We start from the raw sequence: 21281 nt of genomic DNA, 5'->3' as shown, positions 1-21281 counted from the left end.
AAGACTAAGTTTGCATAAAGTATGACCAGTTAGGGAATGGTTTTCCTTTGTCCCCATTTTCTAAGTTTTACTGGGTTACTTGATGCCACTCTTGGTCAAAAGCTGCCTTGATAAGGACTCTCACCTTACCACTGGAATTCAGCTTTCTTGTCCATGTTTGGAGCTAAGTGGACCAGGCAAAAAACAAACTCAGGAACATTGAACAGTTTCCTGGTAATTGCTATTTGACAACACTGTCAGGATACCATCCACCATTTTGATTAAGGGTAAGGTGGAACGGCAGTCAGCTGGATTGGCTATAATCGGGTGACTGTACCATGTGCTTGCCTATCCCACCAACATTATCAGTGTCCACTTGAATTCTGTCACTGTTATTGATGTTTATATGCTTCCAGGTTTTGCCATTGGCAAGTTTTGAAATGATATCCTGCACATTTAAGTCCATGTCATTACTTCAGGACTATGTCAGGAAAAGTTGTGAGCCCAGCACTAAACTTCCAATCAGATTTAAAGAATGTTCACCTCTACTGTTTCAATGGTTGGTTCAGTTTTGAATCCCTGGTTCCACTGTTCCTTTTCTCTGGTTTCCATGTGTTTCAATTTTACTAAAGTCTATTCAGCGTCGCTTCATCTGCCAAGTGTTTTTTAGCATCTTTTTATTTCAATTTTGTAGCATCCTCAATATTTTGCTTGTGTAGTTTATCAAATGCCTTCTGAATGTCCATGTAGAAATGCCAACTGCATTGCCCTCAGGAGTCCTCCATTACCTCATTTAAAAACCTCAATCATTAGCTTTCCTTTGATAGATCCCTTCTGGCTTTCCTTTATTATTCCACATGTCCGACTGCAAATTTTATTCTGAAATTCTACCTCTAACATCTTCCTCGTCACTTGGGTTACATAGGCTGGCTTGCAGTTACTGGGTTTGTACTTGCACTTATTCAAAACAAAAAGGATGCAACTTTTTCAATTGTCCTTTCCTTTGGCACCAACTCTGTATCCAAGGAGGATTGTAAGATTGTCGACAGTACCTTTTAATTTCTCTCCCTTAGCAATCTACAATGCATTCCATTCAGACCTGGTAACCCATTCGGGGGGACTTTTTGTCAGGGGTCTTGTGATGATTCTTCATGCCCATTGTATGAAATTACACGTACATTTTGTGTGTCACGCAAATGGAATTTACTCCTGAATTGGCTCTTTGTGGAAACGTTATTCGGTGATGACTGAAATCGGGGTGAGTAAATAGGGTCCAAACTTCACATCTATTGGTGATCTGAAGTAACAAATAAAGTCTTTCCCTTCACAGTATTTAGATGCACACAAGTCTGCCCGTCCACGTGATTCACATATGTTGGGTCATCCTCAATCTTACATGGTCGAGAGGGTTGTACAAATGTCTTGTCTGTGTAGTCAATCTTCACTGATTATTTTCCAATCATTGTAAGGGAAGGCAGCTGCAGTAAGTAGTGCCATTTGGCAAATGTTCAGATGATGGGAGCAGCTGACATGCAGTAGTTTTTGTGCCAAAAGTGAAATAAATTGCCTCTGATAACTTGTAGGAATCTGCTTTTGAGGTTCATACCTTGTCCATTAACTCTATAATTTTGTTTGTACAACCACTGAATTTGATAGGGTCAGTAAATAAGCACACAATAAATAAGCAAATAGAATAAGGCATTTTTTTGTTTTACTGGATCTGCACTGCTCTGTTCTTGGATCAGAGCCTCTTATGCAGAGAATATGGGTCAGTGGCCATATGGTAATACCGATCAACTGGACAGACCGAGCTTGTCTCTGGGTAAATCAGCCACAAGTGACAGTTGCATTTACTGCATATTTTAGTTTTTTTGTATTAGTGCTGTCAGATGGAGCTCGTCCATTTTCTGCTGAAACTTCACAATTTTGAAAGATTACAGGAAATTTTCAGAGTTTACTTTGCAACATTGCTCCTTTTTGCTCAATGCCAGTTGCCATTTTTAAGGCAATGTGTGTAAATTGCTTGTTGGCATTTGCTTGTAGGAATCATTAGCACATTGCTGTTTTAATTTTGTTGAGTATATAGGCAAGAGATTGACTTGTGTGTCAGGATTTCACAGTTCATGCCATTTAGTAAATCATTGAAAATAGACTGTTAGGCTCCAGAGGCAGCTGTGTGGCCCATTGTGCTTCTCCCAGCTCATCAACAAGCTATCTACTCCTAAACAGAAAATACTCAGCAGACCAGGCAGCATCTGTGGAAAGTGGAATATTTCCTTTTCTACAGATAGAGCTTGTCCTGAGTGTTTCCAGAATTTTCTATTTTTGTCAGGTTTCCAGCAACTGGTATCTTTTAATTTTTTATATCTACTCGGAATTCTATTTTTATATTTTCCACATTGTTTGTATTTTCTAACTATGTCATCCTTTCAGATTCTATCTATGTTGTGAGATGGAATTTATTTCTTAAATGTGTCTGGTTATACACTTCTCTTCGTATAAGACCTTTGTTAAATCCAAACTCCTTCCCCTTTGCTTTTTGATGCACCTTTGAATTTTTTTTGTATTAAAATGTGCTGTATAAATTTAAGTTATTTAATCACATCTGGGGAATTTTATGTTTGTGACAGCTGCCCAGTGCTTGCTACAGTGGCTGTCAAATAACCACTTCAGTGGGGTCATGGCACCTGAAACTGTGGGGAGGAAATAGTGGAGGTATGAATGATCTGCCACCAGCATCAGATTATTTCTTATTATTTCTCTCCTGCAGAAATGATTTAAGAAATACCCAAACTCATACTTCCGAGGGATTAAAAACTCTTTGTTGGCTCAGTGGCAACATTCACAGCATGACTCTCACAAATATGGACTTGGGTCCTCTAGAGAAATGAGCACACATCCAGACCCTCACTCCTAGTGAGGGAATGCTACACATTTGGTAATGCTGTTTCTCTGGCAGAAACTCTGGCTTCTTGGGTGAATATAAAAGATTCCATGGCACCATTTCAAAGAAGAGCTGTGAAAGTATCCCTCAGCGAACATTACTTTAAAATAAATTTTCTGGTCATTATTACATTGGAACGTTACTGTGCTAGCTACTGCATTTCCCATGCTGTGGCATTGACAATACAAAATGGACTTCATTTACTGTCAAGTATAATGAGATATCTTGAGGTGCTGTATAAATATCTTCATGTCCCGATGCTTAATTGCCAAATGTTCTTCTGAAAATAAAAACATTAACATTCTCAAGAACATTAACTCTATGACCCAAACTTTTGGCCTTCCATTTTGCAGTTTTGAGTTAACATTCCACTTCCTGTCTCACTGTGCCTTTATGAAGCATCTTGGCATATTTTTCTGTTAAGTGTTATATAAACCCAGTATTGGGGAAGGAGGGAGCTGTTCCAATGAGGTGGGCTCCACCTGAACCATGCTGGGACCAGGGTCCTGGGGAATAACATAACTAGGGCAATGGATAGAGCTTTAAACTAAATAGTGGGGGGGGGGGGGGGGGGGGGTTCAACAGATTGGAAAAGTATGGATAAAGTAAAAAGGAAGGAGATTGCAGGAGAGGTTACTGAAATCTCCAGAATAAAGACAGAGAGTTTAGAAAGGGATAAGAATTTAACTTCAGGCAACATGGAGACATATTTGAGAAGAAGGGTGGTGAATACAAGACGGAAGGTTTTATATTTGAATGCACGCAGTATATGAAACAAGGTAGATGAGCTTATAGTGCAGTTAGAATTTGGCAGGAATGACATTGTGGGCATCACAGAGTGGTGTTTGAAAGAAGATCACAGCTGGGAGCTAAACATCCAAGGATACACATCCTCTCAAAGACAGGCAGGTGGGCAGAGGGGGTGGGGTGGCGTGGCTCTGTTGGTAAAAGAATGAAATCAAATCCTTAGCAAGAAGTGACATAGGATCAGAAGATATAGAATCCTTGTGGGTAGAGTTAAGAAACTGCAAGGGTGAAAAGAGCCTGATGGGAGTTATACAGGCCTCTGAGTAGTAGCCAGGATGTGAGGTACAAATTACAACAGGAGATAGAAAAGGCATGTAAAAAGGGCAATGTTACAGTGGTCATGGGGGATTTTGATATACAGGTAGATTGGGAAAATCAGGTTGATACTGGATCCCAAGGGAAGGAATTTGCAGAATGCCTACAAGATGGCTTTTTAGAGCATCCTGTGGTCGAGCCCACTAGGGAAAAGGCAATTCTGGATTTGGTGTTGTGTAGTGAACCAGGTTTGATTAGGGAGCTTAAGGTAAAGGAACCTTTAGGAGGCAGTGATCATAATATGATAAATTTCACCCTGTAGTTTGAGAGGGAGAAGCTCAAATCAGATGTATCGGGTTTACAGTTGAGTAGAGGTAATGACAGAGGCATGGGAGAGGAGCTGGCCAGAGTTGATTGGAAGGGACCCTGGCAGGGATGATGGTAGAGCAGCAATGGCAGGAGTTTCTGGAGTAATTCGGAAGATGCAGGATCAGTTCATCCCAAAGAAGAAGAAGCATTCTAATGATGAGGCAACTTTGGCTGACAAGGGAAGTCAAAGACAGCATAAACTCCAAAGAGAGGGCATACAATATTGCAAAAATTAATGGGAAGCTGGAGGATCGGAAAGCTTTTAAAAACCAACAGAAGGCAACTAAAAAAGCAATAAGTGGAGAAAAGACGAAATATGAAGGTAAACTAGCCAATAACATAAAAGAGGATACCGAAAGTTTTTTTCAGATATATAAAGGGTAAAAGAGAGGACTGCTGGAAATTGGCACTGGAGAGGTAGCAATGGGGAACAAAGACATGGTGGACAAACTGAATAAGTATTTTGTGTCAGTCTTCACTGTGGAGGACACCAGCAACATTCCAGAAATTCAAGAGAGTCGGGGCAGAAGTGAGTGTAGTCGCTATTACTAAGGAGAAGGTGCTTGGGAAACTGAAAGGTCTGAAAGCAGATAAGTCACCTGGACTGGATGGACTACACCCCAGGGTTCTGAAAGAGGTAGTTGAAGAGACTGTGGAGGCACTAGTGATCTTCCAATAATCATTAGATTCAGGAATTGTTCTCGAGGACTGGAAAATCGTAAATATCACTCCGCTCTTTAAGAAGGGAGGGAGGCAAATGACAGGAAATTATAAGAAAAGATACACACAGTGAAATGCATCTTTTGCATAGTGTTCTGGGGGCAGCCCTCAAGTGTCGCCACATTTCCGGCACCAACGTAGCATGCCCACAGTTTCCTAACCCGTACATCTTTGGAATGTGGGAGGAAACCGGAGCACCCGGAGGAAATCCATGCAGACACGGGGAGAACATACAAACTCCTTACAGACAGCGGCCAGAATTGAACCCGGGTCGCTGGCGCTGTAATAACATCGCGCTAACTGCTACACTACCGTGCCTGCCCTTATAGGCCAGTTAGCTTGATTTCAGTGGTTGATAAGATGTTAGAGTCCATTATCAAAGATGAGGTTTCGGTGTACTTGGAAGCACGTGACAAAATAGGCCGAAGTCAGCATGGTTTCCTTAAGGGGAAATCTTGCCTGACAAATCTGTTGGAATTCTTTGAGGAAGTAACAGGCAGGATAGACAAAGGAGAGTCAGTGGATATTGTTTACTTGGATTTTCAGAAGGCTTTTGACAAGGTGCCGCACATGAGGCTGCTAAAAAAGATAGGAGCCCATGGTATTACAGGAAAGGTACTAGCATGGATAGAAGATTGGCTGACTGGCAGAAGGCAGAGTGGGAATAAAGGGGGCCTTTTCTGGTTGGCTGCTGGTGACCAGTGGTGTTCTGCAGGGGTCGGTGTTGGGTCTGTTACTTTTCATGTTATATGTTAATGATCTGGATGACGGAATTGATGACTTTGTGTCCAAGTTTGCAGATGATACAAAGATAGGTGGAGGGGCAGGTAGTGTTGAGGAAGCAGGGAGTCTGCAGAAGGACTTGGACAGGTTGGGAGAGTGGGCAAAGAGGTGACAGATTGAATATGGTGTGGGGAAGTGTACGGTCATGCACTTTGGGAGAAGGAATAAAGGCGTGGACTATTTTCTAAATGGGGAGCAAATTCAGAAATCGGAGGTGCAAAGGGACTTGGGGGTCCTGGTGCAGGATTCCCTAAAGGTTAACTTGCAGGTTAAGTCAGTAGTAAGGAAGGCAGATGTGATGTTAGCATTCGTTTTGAGAAGACTAGAATATAAAGGCAAGGATGTAATGCTGAGGCTTTATAAGGCATTGGTCAGACCACATTTAGAGTATTGTGAGCAGTTTTGGGCCCCATATCTAAGGAAGGATGTGCTTTTGTTGGAGAGGATCGAGAGGAGGTTTACAATAATGACCACGGAAATGAAAGGGTTAACATATGAGGAGTGTTTGATGGCTTTGGGGCTGTACTCGCTGGAGTTCAGAAAGATGAGGGGGGATCTCATTGAAACCTACCGAATATTGAAAGGCCTGGATAGAGTGGACGTGGAGAGGATGTTTCCATCCGTGGGAGAGTCTTGGACCAGAGGGCACAGCCTCAAAGTAGAAGGATGTCCCTTTAGAACAGAGGATGGTGAATCCATGGAATTCATTCCCACAGACAGCTGTGGAGTCCAAGTCATTGGGTATATTTAAAGCGGAGGTTGATAGGTTCTTGATTAGTAAGGGTGTCAAAGGTTATGGAGAGAAGGCAGGAGAATGGGGTTGAGAGGGAAAAATCAGCCATGATTGAATGGCAGAGCAGACTCAATGGGCCAAATGACCTAATTCTGTTCATATGTCTTATGGTCTAATTTAGTAAGTGGTTCCATGTTTCAATAAGTCACCATGGCAAAAAGTTTGATAAGCAAAGGGAGAAAGCCTTTGTCTTGGAGGTGACAATCTTGCCATTGAGTTGGGTGGCAGAGAGTTTGAATCTTGTCATGGGCAGTACTAACAAGTGGAGACTGGAGCTTCAGCTGTGAATTCTGAGTTTACTTTCAGAGGAATAATTGTATCTGATGGATATGTTGTTCCACCTTGCACTTAGGGTTGTGGGAACCCATTAAAGCTTTCTGCCATATAGAACTAATCACGGTTATGAAGTATCACTTTGCTTATAGAGCACCTGTGTTGCAGGATGCCAGCCTTAAAGCAACCTGGAAATCTTTCTACTTCACCCTATTGTTAAAGGAAATAGCTCCCCAAATCACATTGTAGATTCCATCCATCCAGAGACAGAGTGGACATGATTTTCACTGCATAGCAAAAATGCAGGCATCACACTAGCCACTATTCATGGCTGTTTTCAACTTCATTAAACCCTTTGACTGAAAGTAAGGGGGGATTGTGGAACACCTTCCTCAAATTAGGCTGCCTAGAGAAATTCATCTCCATCTTGCATTTGCTTCACAGTGGTGTGCAAGCCATGTTACTAACTAAGTCTACAATAGAACCAATCTCAGTGAAGACTTCCTCAATCTTTCTCGTTGCAGTGTTGCTCCAACAGATTTCCCATGGAAGTGAAACTGATCTTCAGAACTGATAGGAAATTGTTCAGTTTACAGGAATTGCACTACAGAACTATGGTCACCCAAATCTCAGTTGTCGAGCTGTGGCAAGTAGGCAATGCTTACATTTATGCATGCTTGGAGGCCAAACCATATGACATTGTCAACTGGTTCACTGAAGCATACGAGAGGGTGAGTCTTAACATCAACAAGACCAACGTCCTCTACAACCTGCACTCTCTACATCACACTGCCCTGAAAATAAAGGTTCACGACATGCCCCTGTAAGATGCATGTACCTCCAGAGCCACCTCTTGGTATTGGCAGACATCAGTGATGAAACTCTGCACTGCCTTCAATATGCAAACATTGCCTTGGTCGATTGAGGGAAAGGGAAATCAAGACTTGGCACCTTAGACATGGTCTACCAGACAGCAATGATTTCTGCCCTTGTATATGCTTCAGAGATCTAAACTGCCTACAGCAGGCATCTCAAGACTTTGGGAAAAAAATATCTTCACAAAACCTTCCAAATTCAGTAGAATAATAATGGAACCAACATCTTTGTCCTCTCCCAGGCTCATATCCCCAGCATTCAGTTACTCTGAAACGGCTATGTTGAGCTGGCCACATTATTCACATGCCCAACACCAAAATACTGGAACTGGAATACTGGAACTCTGAATTCTGCCATTCAGGGAGATTATCATGTCGTCCCAAAATTAATTTTCCCCTTCTGTCCGCTGTATGTAACACAGTGCCACAAGGTTGATTCGAACAAATACCTTTATTAGCAGTGCACCGCTAGGAGAATTCTCTTCAGCACTCACTAAGAGTCGCTTCCCGAGTTCTCCCCGCACAAAGGGCAGACAGACATTTATACAGGAATTGTCACACACATCCCATGCATACGGCGCCGTGAGTTTCGGTCAAGCTATTAGAGATCCCGAAACAGCTATCGCACCTCTTGTCTTAGTATAATTGAGTTATAATCAAGGCATTCAAAGGCAGGTATCACCCTTCATTGTTTAGACCAAGCCTCCACCTCGATGTTAATTACACCCAGTATTGCCACAGTCTGACATAACGGAATGGTCCATTACCGGAAACAAAGGCAGTTAACATACTTAACATTCCAATTTAACTAGTAGGTCAGCAGCTGCTAGTCCTTGCTAGAGAAATATAAATGCATATATATATTTTTTGTTTACCAGTTATAGGTATGGTTGCAATTCTTAACCCTTCACTTCCTCAATCAAGTGGACAGAGAAAAAGATTCAAGGATTTGCTCAAAGCTTCTGTAAAGATTCCTGGGAACCTCTGGCCCATGACCACTTAAAGAGGGGAAGGAACATTCAGGATGGTCTTGAGAACCTTGGGGCAATATGTTGGGACCACACTGAAGCACTGCATGCCCCAGAAGGAGTGCAATATCTCACAAACTTTTCAGTCAGTTCCCACATTGTCCTCATTAGCCATTTGGGACCTACAAAATTGCAGCTGAATCAAGTCATCCTGAGAGGCTGTTGAAGCAGAGAGGGTACAAAATATGAAAACAACTAACCTGTGGGAACAGTCTTACTGTTGCTCTCAAAGCCTTTCGTATTGTGAAAATTATGTTGGTGTCTGCCCTTGACATCTATCTAGTATCTACTTTGTTGATCTTTATGTAGTTGTGTCCTGTTGTGGCTCCAGTATCGTTCCTAACCATCGTCTCACACGAGCTTTGCTTCCGTTTAGTCCCCCATCTCCTGTATGATAATCCCCCAATTCTATTGTCAGTACCTAATCATCATATATATCTGAGTTTAGGAATAGGAGTGTGCCATTTAGTAACACAAGCTTGTTCTACCATACAGTGACATAATTGATTTGTGATAACCTTGTGCAGATAACATTGTCAGAAAATTATAGAAATTTATGGCAAAGAAAGAGGGCATTCAGTCCATTATATCCACAGCAGCCAAAAACAGTCCAGGTTAATCCCATTCCCCAGCTCTTGGTCCATAGCCTTGTCAGTATTCCTGTTCATGTGGTCATCCAGGTGCAGTTTAATGGGGTGAGAGTTTCTGCCACCACAACTGCTTCAGGCAGTGTGGTTCAGCTTTACACCACTTAAGAGAAAATATTTTTCCTCAACTCCCTTTTACCTAATGATCTCCTCTGGCATAGTTGTGGTCCAGAGATTAGGTTAAAATTGTATTGCAAATTATATTCAGTGAATCTGGAAGCTTGCAGACTGACACCATGTAAACTATCACTGGCACCTTCCTAGAAAGTGAATCTGTGGCACTTGCTTGGTCTGGCCTGTATGTAACTATAATCCTCCACTTCATGGTTCACCACTAAAATTAAACTTCAGTAATCTGGCACACTTGAGACCTTGGTGGTGCCAGACTGGCAGATTTGCTGGATAATAAGATGCTATTCCTAATAATACCCCAACAAATGTAGCGGTTAGTGTAATGCTATTACAGTGCCAGTGACCTGGGTTCAATTCCTGCCGCTGTCTGTAAGGAGTTTGTACGTTCTTCCCCGTGTCTGCATGGGTTTGCTCTGGGTGCTCTGTTTCCTCCCACATTCCAAAGACACACAGGTTAGGAAGTTGTGGGCATGCTATGTTGGCGCCGGAAGCATGGCGACACTTGCAGGCTGCCCCCAGAACACTCTGCGCAAAAATGCATTTCACTGTGTGTTTCGATATACATGTGACTAATAAAAGGAAATCTAATCTAATCTAAATGTTTTAAGATGTTTCAGAGGAGTACAATATACTTTCATGTAAGCCTGGTAAATTTAAAACGAGCACAAGAAGTGGAGCCCCAGTGAGCTTGTAGGAATGTGGGAAACTCGATGCTGGTGAGTCTAAAGGGAGCGAGCGTCATAAACATCACCCAGATAAACATCAGGATATTGAAGTACTAGCATAATGCTTATCAGAATGTTACTATAATACTAGTTGACCTACCAAATCATTGATTCTATCATCAGTGGCGTTTGGATGGGCAGTAAATGTGGGGACACCAAAGAACAAAAGAAAATTCTGCATGCAAGTTTCCAAATATGAATGCCCAAATTGCTATTACTCTCAGCAAATTTAGGAAATTAAAATGAAACTCTGATTTCTTTTAACAAAAATTAGCAATGAATGTAATATATCAGGTCAGTGTTTGTATTTATTAAATACTTAAAAATCGAGCTTTCTAATCAGCTGTCACAATTGCTCTGTTAGTGTGCGGGTAGAATGGTCACATAGTAGCAGTTTTATACTTACCAGGCTTCCTTGATTAAAATTAGGCCTGTTTTATTTTGGCAAAACCCTATTTCTAATGGGAGATAAAGGCTGGAATTCTAGCTCGGTCTCTACTGTCCTCTAATTGTAGTTGCAGTGCTGTGATTTTTGGGTAATCCTCAATTCCATTGTCAAGAAATTATGGTCCAGCATGTATAAATATTTGTATTATGTTTTTAATGGATGTAGGGCCCAGGATAGGCTCTATACATCTTCTCAAACTTCTACTCATTCTCTTTCTTCCCTTTGAGTGGTCATGGGCCAGGTGTTGGCAGAAGTCAGTGATGTTAGACTTCTTCAAGAAAGATTTGGACATGCTCTTCTAATCTTTCTCTCCATCTACCTGGTAATCTCCTTCCACAACAGAACTTGGAATAAAGTGTCTGTTTCAGGAGTATGGTGTTAGATAATTGAACAATGTGGTCAACCCAACACAGCTGACTGCGAGTAACTCTGGCTTCAAAGCTGTGGACGGCCAGGGAGAGAACATTGATGCTGGTGTGCTTATTCTTCCCAAAAAAAAAGTAGTACGTCAGTAATGGAAATAGATCAAAGGAAGAACTTCCTGGTCTAGACAGAGGAGTTGAAGCTATTAGAATCCATTGCAGCACAATTTACTATGTTGCCTATAGAGCAGCAATGTCTGAGGTGATTAAAGTGATCAATAGTGTTAAAGGACAACTAAGAGGAAAAACGAAATGAGGGCCACTACAAATGCAGTTTGTAAGATGAGTGCTATGTGTAGGAATAATCAAGATGAAGGATCAAAAACAAGAGTCAGGAATTATTTCAAGAATAGCTCTTCCTCAATAATTCACTCATTCAGCGAGGGTCACATATGTTCCTCATGTACAGAAGAGAACAAATAGGAAGGAAAGGAAACTGATCATATCCTTTGGTCTGCACAGGAATGCTATTAATGGATTGCTGCAGCCAACAATCTAGGTAACATTTTCTGCCCGCTGTTTCTCTTTCCTCTTCCTATTGCTTGGAAATGCTTCCGCTGGTGCTGCTAGCCCTGCAATACTTCATCTTGTCAATTGGTTAATTGGATATGTGGCCTGTTGTATGTGATCACACAGGCATTACAAATGCAAGACCTCTGTGGCCCTGCACAAGTTGGTAGAAGTAAGTGTATTATGACTCCAGGCACCTTGATGTTTTTTCTTCCTTTCTACTTTCAGCAGGGTTGCTAGTTGGATTACTCTCATTGATGTTCTGGTCAACAGATCAGAGGTTGGTTCAGGCTTTCTTGGTCTGTTTTGTGAAATCTAGATGAAAGACCAATTGTTCAGGGCACCATGAAGATTGAAAAATACCAAATAAGTATTACCTAGTCTTGGATTTTCAAAGTTTGAATGAGCTTTGGAATCCTGAGACTCGATGAGCGAAAGCCATTGAGTCTTGATTTTGTGCATTCTTGATTCAGAAAGTGTTTGTGAGGTTGTAAAGCCCATAAGCACATCATGATACTTAATGTGATAGGTAGTGTTCATTCACTCTTTTGCTTGAGCCCATCCCCTCTCTCTGAGACCCCCGTCTGTCCTCACCTGTCCTGTCTTTTTTTTGTCTGGCTAGCACAAACTTTAGTGCATGTCTGTGCACTTTGCTCGCTTCTCTACATTCACCTGTGTCATAAACTGACATAATGACTGTCATACTAGTTAAGCTATGCTAAATTAGCCCGGAGTGAGAGTTAATCTGCACATCTTAATAGATGCTAATGGCATAGTTCTACACCATATTAAATGTCATAGAGTTATACAGCATGAAAACAGGCCCCTCTGCCCAACTTGTCCATGCCAACCAAATTGTTTACCTAGTTAGACCTATATGCCGGCATACTGCCCAAATCCCTCTAAACCTTTCCTATCTATGTACCACTCCAAATGTCTTTTAATCATTGTCTTTTAAATGTCTTTTAATTTTTTAACTGCCTCTACCACTGCTTCTGGCATCTCATTTCATATACCCACCACCTTCTGTTGAAAAACTTGCCCCTCAGGTGCTCCTTAAATCTTTCCCCTCTCACCTTAAACTTATGCCCTCTACCTTTAGACTCTCCTCCCCTGGGAAAAAGACTGTGACGATACATCTTGTTTATGTCCCTCATGATTTTATAAACCTCTAGAAGGTCACTCCTATGCTCCAGGGAAACAGTCTCAGCCGATCCAATCTTTCCTTATAAGTCATGGTTATTCAATGGATATTAATTTAAAATCTGAAAAGCAGAATTCTACTTGTATTGTCAATTAGCTTTGGTGTGGATATCTGCATATTTCCTCAAGACCCCCATCCCCACTCCTTCCCCCAGTTGGTGGACTGGATCACAGCACCTTTGAGTATAAGCAATGCAATGGATTAAGAATATAAGAACATAAGAAATAGGAACAGGAGCAGGTCATACGGCTCTTAGAGCCTGCTCCACCATTCATCAAGAATGTGGCTGATCTTTGACATTGCTATTTCCCAGCACTATTGCCATATCCTTTGACTCCCTTAATATCCAGAAATTTATTGATCTGCTTTCAATGAAAATAATGGATGCGCTTCCACAGCCAGCCAGGGTAGAGTGTTCTAAAGACTGCTACACCCTGAGTAAAGACATTTCTCCAAAATACCTATCCCTTAGTCTCAAACTGTTCTTCCTAATCCTGGATTAAGAAACACTCTCCATACATCTGACCTATAAAGCCCTCTAAGAATGTTGTAAGTTTTGATGTGATCTTTTGATGTTTTGATGTCACATCTTCTAAACTCTAAGGAATACTGATCCACCCAGTGTCTTCTCAGCAAACCTGCCACCCCTGAATCCCGTCTAGTTAATCCTTGCTGCAATCCCCTCTGTGGCAAGTACATCTTTTCTTGGGTAAGGAGACCAAAGCTGCCCCAGAATAGGTCAAAGTCCAAATATTTGACATTCAGAAACTGAATTGGTGGATCATTGGTCAATATCCAGTCAAATTAACAAGAGTGTTCTGAGAAGAAAGTACATCTGGAATTTCCATATCACCTATTACAGTAACCCTCCACTTTCATTCTTTTCATTGCAGCATACTTGCAGCTGGATCATCTTGTGACATGTGGCAAATCATTTCCAAAAACCTCTGGCAGATACTTGCTATAAAACTGGAATATATGTGGCAGAATCTCTCAACATATTGAATTAGAAAACTAAGTAGAGGAACGCAGTGATCAATAGAGTCCTTATTTTCCATGTGGGACTGTTTGCTGACTTCCATGGCAATAGTTGGGAAGCTTAGCTTTGGTGCATGTTATAAGCCAAATAGCATGATTTATCTTTTCAAAAAAAAGTCTTGGATTCTGGTAAAACTCATTGACCTGAAATGTTAACTACTTCTCTCTACAGATGCTCTGTTATTCAAGCAATGCTTTTTCATATTTTTGACATTTGTAATATTTTGATTAAAGGGTCTGGTTCTTTAAGCATTTAACTGAAGATGCAGACTTAATTGCCGTATCAGATTAAACCATGTCAGGATTTGTGCCAAAACCAGAATTTTCCAAAGCAAGTAGTTCCATTAGAGTAGGTGTTGGTTGTATTTGTTTTGTTCACAGATTTAAAATGAAAATTGTGCAGGATGTAGTTTTTAAAATGTTTAATTTATCTTCCCTTTTTTCATTCTGACCTTTCAGTAGTGATATTTGAGAACTACCTTGCAGTTGCACGCGTTCTAGTCAAATGGCCTTGCTATCTGTTTAAATTGTTGCTGCTACACTGACCCTGTCTGAAAAGTAGTTTTGGGTAGAATAACAAATGTTCACCATTTTAGTCAGGCTTTTATTCAGTTTTTGCAAAAAATCTGCGGTGTTAATGTTTGATTGATGTTTGAAAAGTTGCTATGCATGCAAATATAGTTCATGGAGCAACATTTGTTTGCCCCTTTCCTAACTTGCTTCACCAACAATTATCTCTACAGTTCCCCCAGATAGTCCTTAGATTATGTTATTTAAAAAAAAATCTGAATTTATTAACTTCCTGCAGCAGGTTGTCCTTGTCAAAAAGATTCTTTAGCTTCGAGGTTGCAGCTGTTGTAGCTGCTCATGCAAACTAATGCTGGAAAGAAAATGCAAATGCTGACAAAAGCATATAAAAATAGAAAGTGCTGGCAGCACACTCTAGGTTTCAGTAATTCCTGTGCATCCTCTCCTGATTTCTTAAGCTGATATTTCACTGCCCTCTAACATCCAGCCAATCTTCAGTCCATCCCATGGATAACATTAACTAATGAAACTCAGATTATGCATTCAATCAAGGGATTTCTGATCTATGAAAATTCATTTTAATTCTTCCTGAGGATTTGGAATTCACTGCCATGGCTGGTATTTTGTTTTGCCTATTCCTAATTGTCCTGCAAAGACTCTTGATACAGCCAAGTGTTTCAACAAGGCAGTTAACTTGACAATCTTACTGGAGTCAGTTAGCAAACAGTCATAGAGACACGGAAACAGTCCTTTGGCCCGTCGTCCTGGCCGACCATCAGCCACCAATTTACACCAGTCGTACATTAATCCTGTTTTTTATTCCCCCCCCCCCCCCATCAATTCCCCTCAATTCTACCACTCATCTAAAAACTAGAGGCAATTTACAGTGGCTAATTAACCTATAGAACACACATTTTTGGAGAAAACTAGAGCTGCTGGAGGTTCACAGGGAGAACTTGCAAACTCCACATAGGCAGTACAGATAGCTAAACTTCCCATCATTAAACCAGTTGAACTTTTCCAGATGATTGGATTTGTGATTATGTCCTCTGAGTTAATAGTCTGGACATCTGACCACTGTGCTTCCTTTATCCCTACTTTCAGTTTTATTTGAAAATTCTGGAGGGTGGGAAATAACGAAAATGTTCAAAAAAGTTAGGTAAATGTGCTGTTATGGTGGGTATAAAGCAGATATTCTTTTCCTTGATATCTGCATTTGTCAACCATTCATCAGTTTTAGTCTCCATTGAATCCTCTGATTGCTGAACAGATTTGAGCAGAGTAATGGAATAATTATTCTGATTGTCACGGGGAGAAACAAAGGTGCTTCTGGTCATCCTAAAGGAAACATGCTTCTTGTTATTGTTGGCAGCACCCTTAACATTTAAATTAAGTGCAGGCTCTGCATTTATGCTGAATATGTTGCCAGGGTACATGTCTCTTGGCACTAGTGAATAAAATGTAGCTTTGCATTGCCTCCTTAAACCTAAGGGGAACTGAGCAGGTTGGGTCACTCTACCAACTCCTGTAGCCAATACTCTGTTATGTAAGCTGAACAAGTAAAGTATGATGAGGCATCTTATCATTTCCCATTTCTTTTGATGCAGATTCTATCTGAGAAGATAATACTATGGGTTGCAACATTCAGTTGTTTTTGAATATGACGTAAAAGGCATTGTTTCGGCTCAGTCATTTCATGGTTGATAGTAGTCATTGGTAAGTGTACTATATTTTAAAAATGTTAACAAATGTACCATTTCTATATTTTGGTTGAAGTACTAACCTCTTGTGTTCTCTGACAGTGTGGTATGTCATCAGTGTCACAGTCGATGTCAGGTCAGGGTTTTAATTCCGGTATCCTTTGATACATTTGGTTGACAGAGAATTTAAGTGTTGCATCTAGCATTCACATTGTGTTTCAACCATATAATCCACAAAGATCAAAACTGTGACTTCCTTGCAATTAATCATAGACAAACAATTATATTTGAGCTTTTGTCATCTCTCGCAACCCAAAGTGGTCTACGTAAAGTAAGTATAAAGGGTAAACATGGTAGTTATTTTATTCAGAATGAACTCTTGGTACTGTGAAGAATCCACTGATCTTCTGGTCATATTGACTGCAACATTTCTTCAGAAGTACTCAGGATCTGTCTTTGGCTTTCAGGACAAGTAGACTTGGGCTTGTTTAAGCTTTCACTTGGATAGAAATTACCTTGCGCACCTGAGAATGCTGAGCTTATGTTCAGGGATTTGTGATGCCACTTTTCTCAATAACCCACATTAGGGGGACACAAAAATAGATGGCCAGCTAAAGGAGCAGTTTGTTCAGCATGGTTTTGTGGGGAAGAAGTAGGAAGGTGAATAGGTTCAAAGTTAGAGTTTATGTGGGACCAAGAAGTAGTTAAAGGTGGAAGGGAATCAGGAAGGCAAAGGGATCTTGAGATTAGAGAGCAAAATGGATGAGGAATATGCAGTAGAACAGAGGAGGTAATTTTTTTATCCCATTTCAGCAAATACTATGCTTTTTTTTGCCCATAGTGCCACAGAACTTGCTTTATCATCTTATGTGAAAGAAAACACCTCATGTGTTCCCTCAGTAGTGTACCGAAATAACAAACCAGCAAATGGGTTGAATCTAGCCAAATTCAGTTTGCCAGCCACCAACCCTGTGGCCCACATTGACTTTGACCAGGTGCAGAGGGTCAATCAAGCTGTAGGTCCAGTGACGTGGGTAGGTCTTGAGGCATTGGCATCCTGAGACTCTCTCTCCTGAGTACCCTGATAATCTTTGACAGAAATGAAGCTGAGACAGAGCTTCATCTTCTGTCAAAGCTGGGGAGCTTTTCACAATTCCAAAATACTTAAAGCTTGAAATATTAAATGAACTGAGCAGGAAATAACTAAATTAAAACAAAATAAATGGGTGAAAAGACATCTTTCTCCTAGAAAGGAACCCTTTCAAGTGAACGACACCAGATCTGACTGGCAGATTTCACAACATTATGCTGAGGAATCTCAGCAGGATGGAGGAGCTCTGCTGATGGGAATCCTCGTTGAGTCCAGTGACAGAGGAAGTGACCTTTGCGCAAGTCCAGGACACCTAGCCAGCATGATTTGCCCCTAAACGATCAAGTCTTGGCCAAGGTCTTGAATGTGAAAACTGAGTGTTCTGTTGACTAAACTAAGGGAATGTGTTCAATTCAAGATCACCAAAATAAGTAGATTCTGTGTCACTCCACTGATGATTAGAATATAGGATGCAATTATTGGATCAGAAATTAAGCCTAAATGAACAGCTGGGGAGAATACTAAAACTACAAATAATGATATGGGAATTGTTGAATAGGATGGCTGTGATCCTGTCAATATTGAGATATTAAAACACTTGATTTGTTTTTGTAGAACACTGATTTGGTGGAGGCTTCTTAGCCTGTTAATGCATAGAGTAAAGAAAGTTAAACTTGAAGATACCACAGAAAGTTGTAAAAGGTAAGTGACCTCAATGGTTGCCCCACCTCTGTTTACTTATGTATTAACCTCTTGACTTTTGAAGTTGATGAGATTCTACCAGGGTAACAGTATTTATCTGAGATGTTAAGCAGTAATGAGCCTGTCTGAGATTATGTATCTGCTGGATTGCTGGTGGCATCCAGGGCTTATCAAGAAAATTTCAAAGTGAAGTCTTCTTAAGTTTGTAAACCACTGGGAGTTATCCATGCTGTAAGTATTATTGATGCACTGATTGCACTTACAAGGTAGAGTGATCTGGTGGTGGTTGGTGGGGTGGGAAGTGAAGTAGTTCAGAAAATGCAAGAAACCATAATAAACCGTGGTTTATAACCTTTACCTGAAACCCAGGAAATTCCGATCAAACCTATGCATTCTCTGTACAGTGGGCTTCTGATGTGGGAGCCATTATCTTTGGCTGGCATTCTACATTGTCGATGCACCTGCATGAGATCTATTATGAGGAATTTTAGTTAAGACAGTTGCTGGAACTTTGATAACCCACAGTTGCTTGCTGATTTTCTTTTCCAGTATTTATCACTTCCAGTTTAATGCATTTATTTTTCCCTGGGGCAAGAATCGTCACTGCTATGACAAGAAGGCAGCTATTTTGTTTAAGTTAATGTTAGGAAAAGTATGTGGAGAGTGTAGTAATTAAGAACCCAGTTCTTGCATTTTCTTCCAGAGCGGAGCAGTAAAGCAAGATGTTGCATATAACGTGCATGTGCTGAATGCACACGTGGATCGATTGGCATGGCCTGATAAGCGAGGGCAAAAGTTCGGAGGGTTGGAGCTGGCTAGCCATGAGTCCGAAAAGGATAGGCAGACCCTTCAGCAGCAACGTCAGAAGTTAGGCTGTCACATGTATTCAGGACACACACGCAAAGTTGCAGGAGGTGCACGAGGATCATGTAGTTAAGTGGCATAACCTTAAAACTGTGAAAATAGTCAACGCTATTATGTAAGCAAAGGTTTTTAAGCTTGTTTATTCCTTTTACTGAACTATAGAATGAGAGTTAAGTGCACATCCTTTAATCCCTTTGATGAAGCAAAAATATGCAGAATGGCAAACTGGGTTAAGCTCCACTAGTCTTTTGTATTATTTATGTGTGTGTACTATGGGTGCATTTGTGAATTTTGGGCATGGATTATTCCCTCTATAATTATCTGATTTTATTTTGAATAGTGGAGTGAAGGTGGAGCATATGCATATGTGCAGGGGACCTTGATATTCACAGTATGCACCCAACTGCTGACAGGGCAGGGTCAAATTCCTAGATTAGAATGCAGATGACCTGCCCAGTCTCAGTGCAGCATCAGTGATGTGAATGAGCTAACATGGAAATTTTTGTTAAAAATTTCTAAAGTATTGGTTGTCACAGGATGGGACAAAATTAAAGCAACAAATTACTGGCACAAACAATGCATTTCAGCTTTGAATGTGTGGTTTTCCTTTCATGCTACAATAGCCCTGGAATGCTCAAGGAGCTGGGTGAAAACACTGGATATTCTAACCAAATGAATGGGGCACTACAAAAAGATTTTTGAATCTATTCCTTCATTCAGAGTTTTATTTAAGGAGAAAAATATTTGCCTCATCATCACATTCCCCAGAGTTGAAGAGAAATTTCTCTATGTATATTGTAATTCCATGGTTGTTGAGACACTTTTTCCATTTTTGAGGCCTTTTAAAATCTGATTTCAAATCTTAGAGATAGCATGAAGGATGCGATTCTTGTTAAATTCTTAAAAAATAGATCCTGTAACAAGCTGTTTGGGTTATTATTGGGGAATTTCTGTTACAATAATAGAGAAGCTGAAGATAGTGGAAAACTGAAATCAACAAAAACTGGAAATCATTCAGTTGGTCAGGTCACACTTCATTTACACACAGACAATCATTATGTTTGAATGATCATCTTCCCTCAAAACCAGAACATTTGAAATGTGAAAATCTATGAAGCAAACACAAGGAAAGAGGCAGGCAAAAAGGGAACAAAGGCTGTGATAAGGCAAGTGTAACTTAAAACAAAGAATGTAATTGTGTGAGGCAAAATGAAGTGACAAGCATAAAAAGGTGATTTCAGAGCAAACAGCAAATGTAATTTCTTCAGGCCTTCAAACCTGTCCTGCAAGTTATCATAATTTTGGGTGATCCTTTATGTGAGCTCCAACTTCCTATAGTATCTCATATTTCCCTGATTGACTTGGTATCCAAAAATCAATCTGTTTAGATTGTGGATCTATGGCAGAGAGATCCTTCCCATGACTTGGAAAGATGGTAAAAGAAAAGCTGGTGGTCTTGCTGTTGAGATTTCCTCATCTCCTCACCCCTAGTACAAGTTCTTACCATCTTCACTCTCAGTGGCTGTGATGGATTCCTCTTTCATTGTTGGCAACTTACTACATTAGACAATGATCCAGCAGTGGTAGCAAATATCAAAGTAAAGATGTTCTTCATTTACCGCGGCCAGTTAAACTTCCCTACAATTTAAACCTGCTTTCTTACTCTCCTGGTTCCTGATGTAGGATCTTCAACCTGAAACATCAACTCTGGATTTGACTTCAATGTTTGAAAGGAGGCGTGAGGAAGTAGCTTTTAAAAACATAATGCAAGCATATTTGGTTAATTTGCAATAGTATTGCCGTTTTGGTGTGGTTGCAAAATAATTTATAGTGTGCATTAGTTACCAAGTGGCAATTAACATATTAATAGTCCTGGGTTTATTTCCTACTCCATTGTGAAGTAATTGATTTCAATCAGCTAGTAATTGGGTTCTGGTTGGCTTGGCTGTCAATGTTGGATAATGTACATTTGGGGTGGGTTTTATCGGGAGTTCAGAGTATAGAAATTGGCAAAAAACTACATATGCTGGAAATCTGAAATATAGAAGGAGATAAGATATCTTTATTAGTCACATGTGCATCGAAACACACAAAGAAATGCATATTTTTGCGTAGTGTGTTCTGGGGGCAGCCCGCAAGTGTCGCCACACTTCCTGCGCCAATGTAGCATGCCCACAACTTCCTAACCCATACGTCTTTGGAACGTGGGAGGAAACCGGAGCACCCGGAGGAAACCCATGCAAACATGGGGAGAACGTACAAACTCTTTACAGACAGCGGCCAGCATTGAACCCAGGTCGCTGGTGCTGTAATAGCTTTACGCTAACCGCTACGCTAGTTTAAGGTAATAGAAATGGAAACACTGGAAACAGTCAGCAGAACAGGCAGTATCTATAGAAAGAAAAACATAGTTGATGTTTCAGGTTGAAGACCCAACATCAGGAA

At 40.6% G+C, this 21281-nt stretch overlaps 1 protein-coding gene across 5 annotated transcripts in view; it reads left to right on the top strand.

Annotated features, from left to right (window-relative positions):
* The window catches only part of dpp9 (dipeptidyl-peptidase 9), an 82737-nt gene that overhangs the window by 2614 nt on the left and 58842 nt on the right, over window positions 1-21281 (top strand). For 3 of the 5 annotated variants that reach the window (XM_052037915.1, XM_052037914.1, XM_052037916.1), the window contains exons 2-3: window positions 16088-16196; window positions 17886-17972. In XM_052037915.1, coding sequence (XP_051893875.1) covers window positions 17920-17972 — 53 coding nt within the window. In that variant the 5' untranslated portion in view covers window positions 16088-16196; window positions 17886-17919. Of the gene's footprint in view, window positions 1-16087; window positions 16197-17885; window positions 17973-18675; window positions 18952-21281 lie in introns of all 5 variants that reach the window. The other 2 variants (XM_052037918.1, XM_052037917.1) reach the window with 2 other exon arrangements.

The sequence above is a fragment of the Pristis pectinata genome, chromosome 24 (genome assembly GCF_009764475.1).
Source record: "Pristis pectinata isolate sPriPec2 chromosome 24, sPriPec2.1.pri, whole genome shotgun sequence".
Lineage (NCBI taxonomy): Eukaryota > Metazoa > Chordata > Chondrichthyes > Rhinopristiformes > Pristidae > Pristis > Pristis pectinata.
The sequence above is the reverse complement of the archived record's forward strand: the minus strand, read 5'-3'. Positions and strand labels throughout refer to the sequence as shown.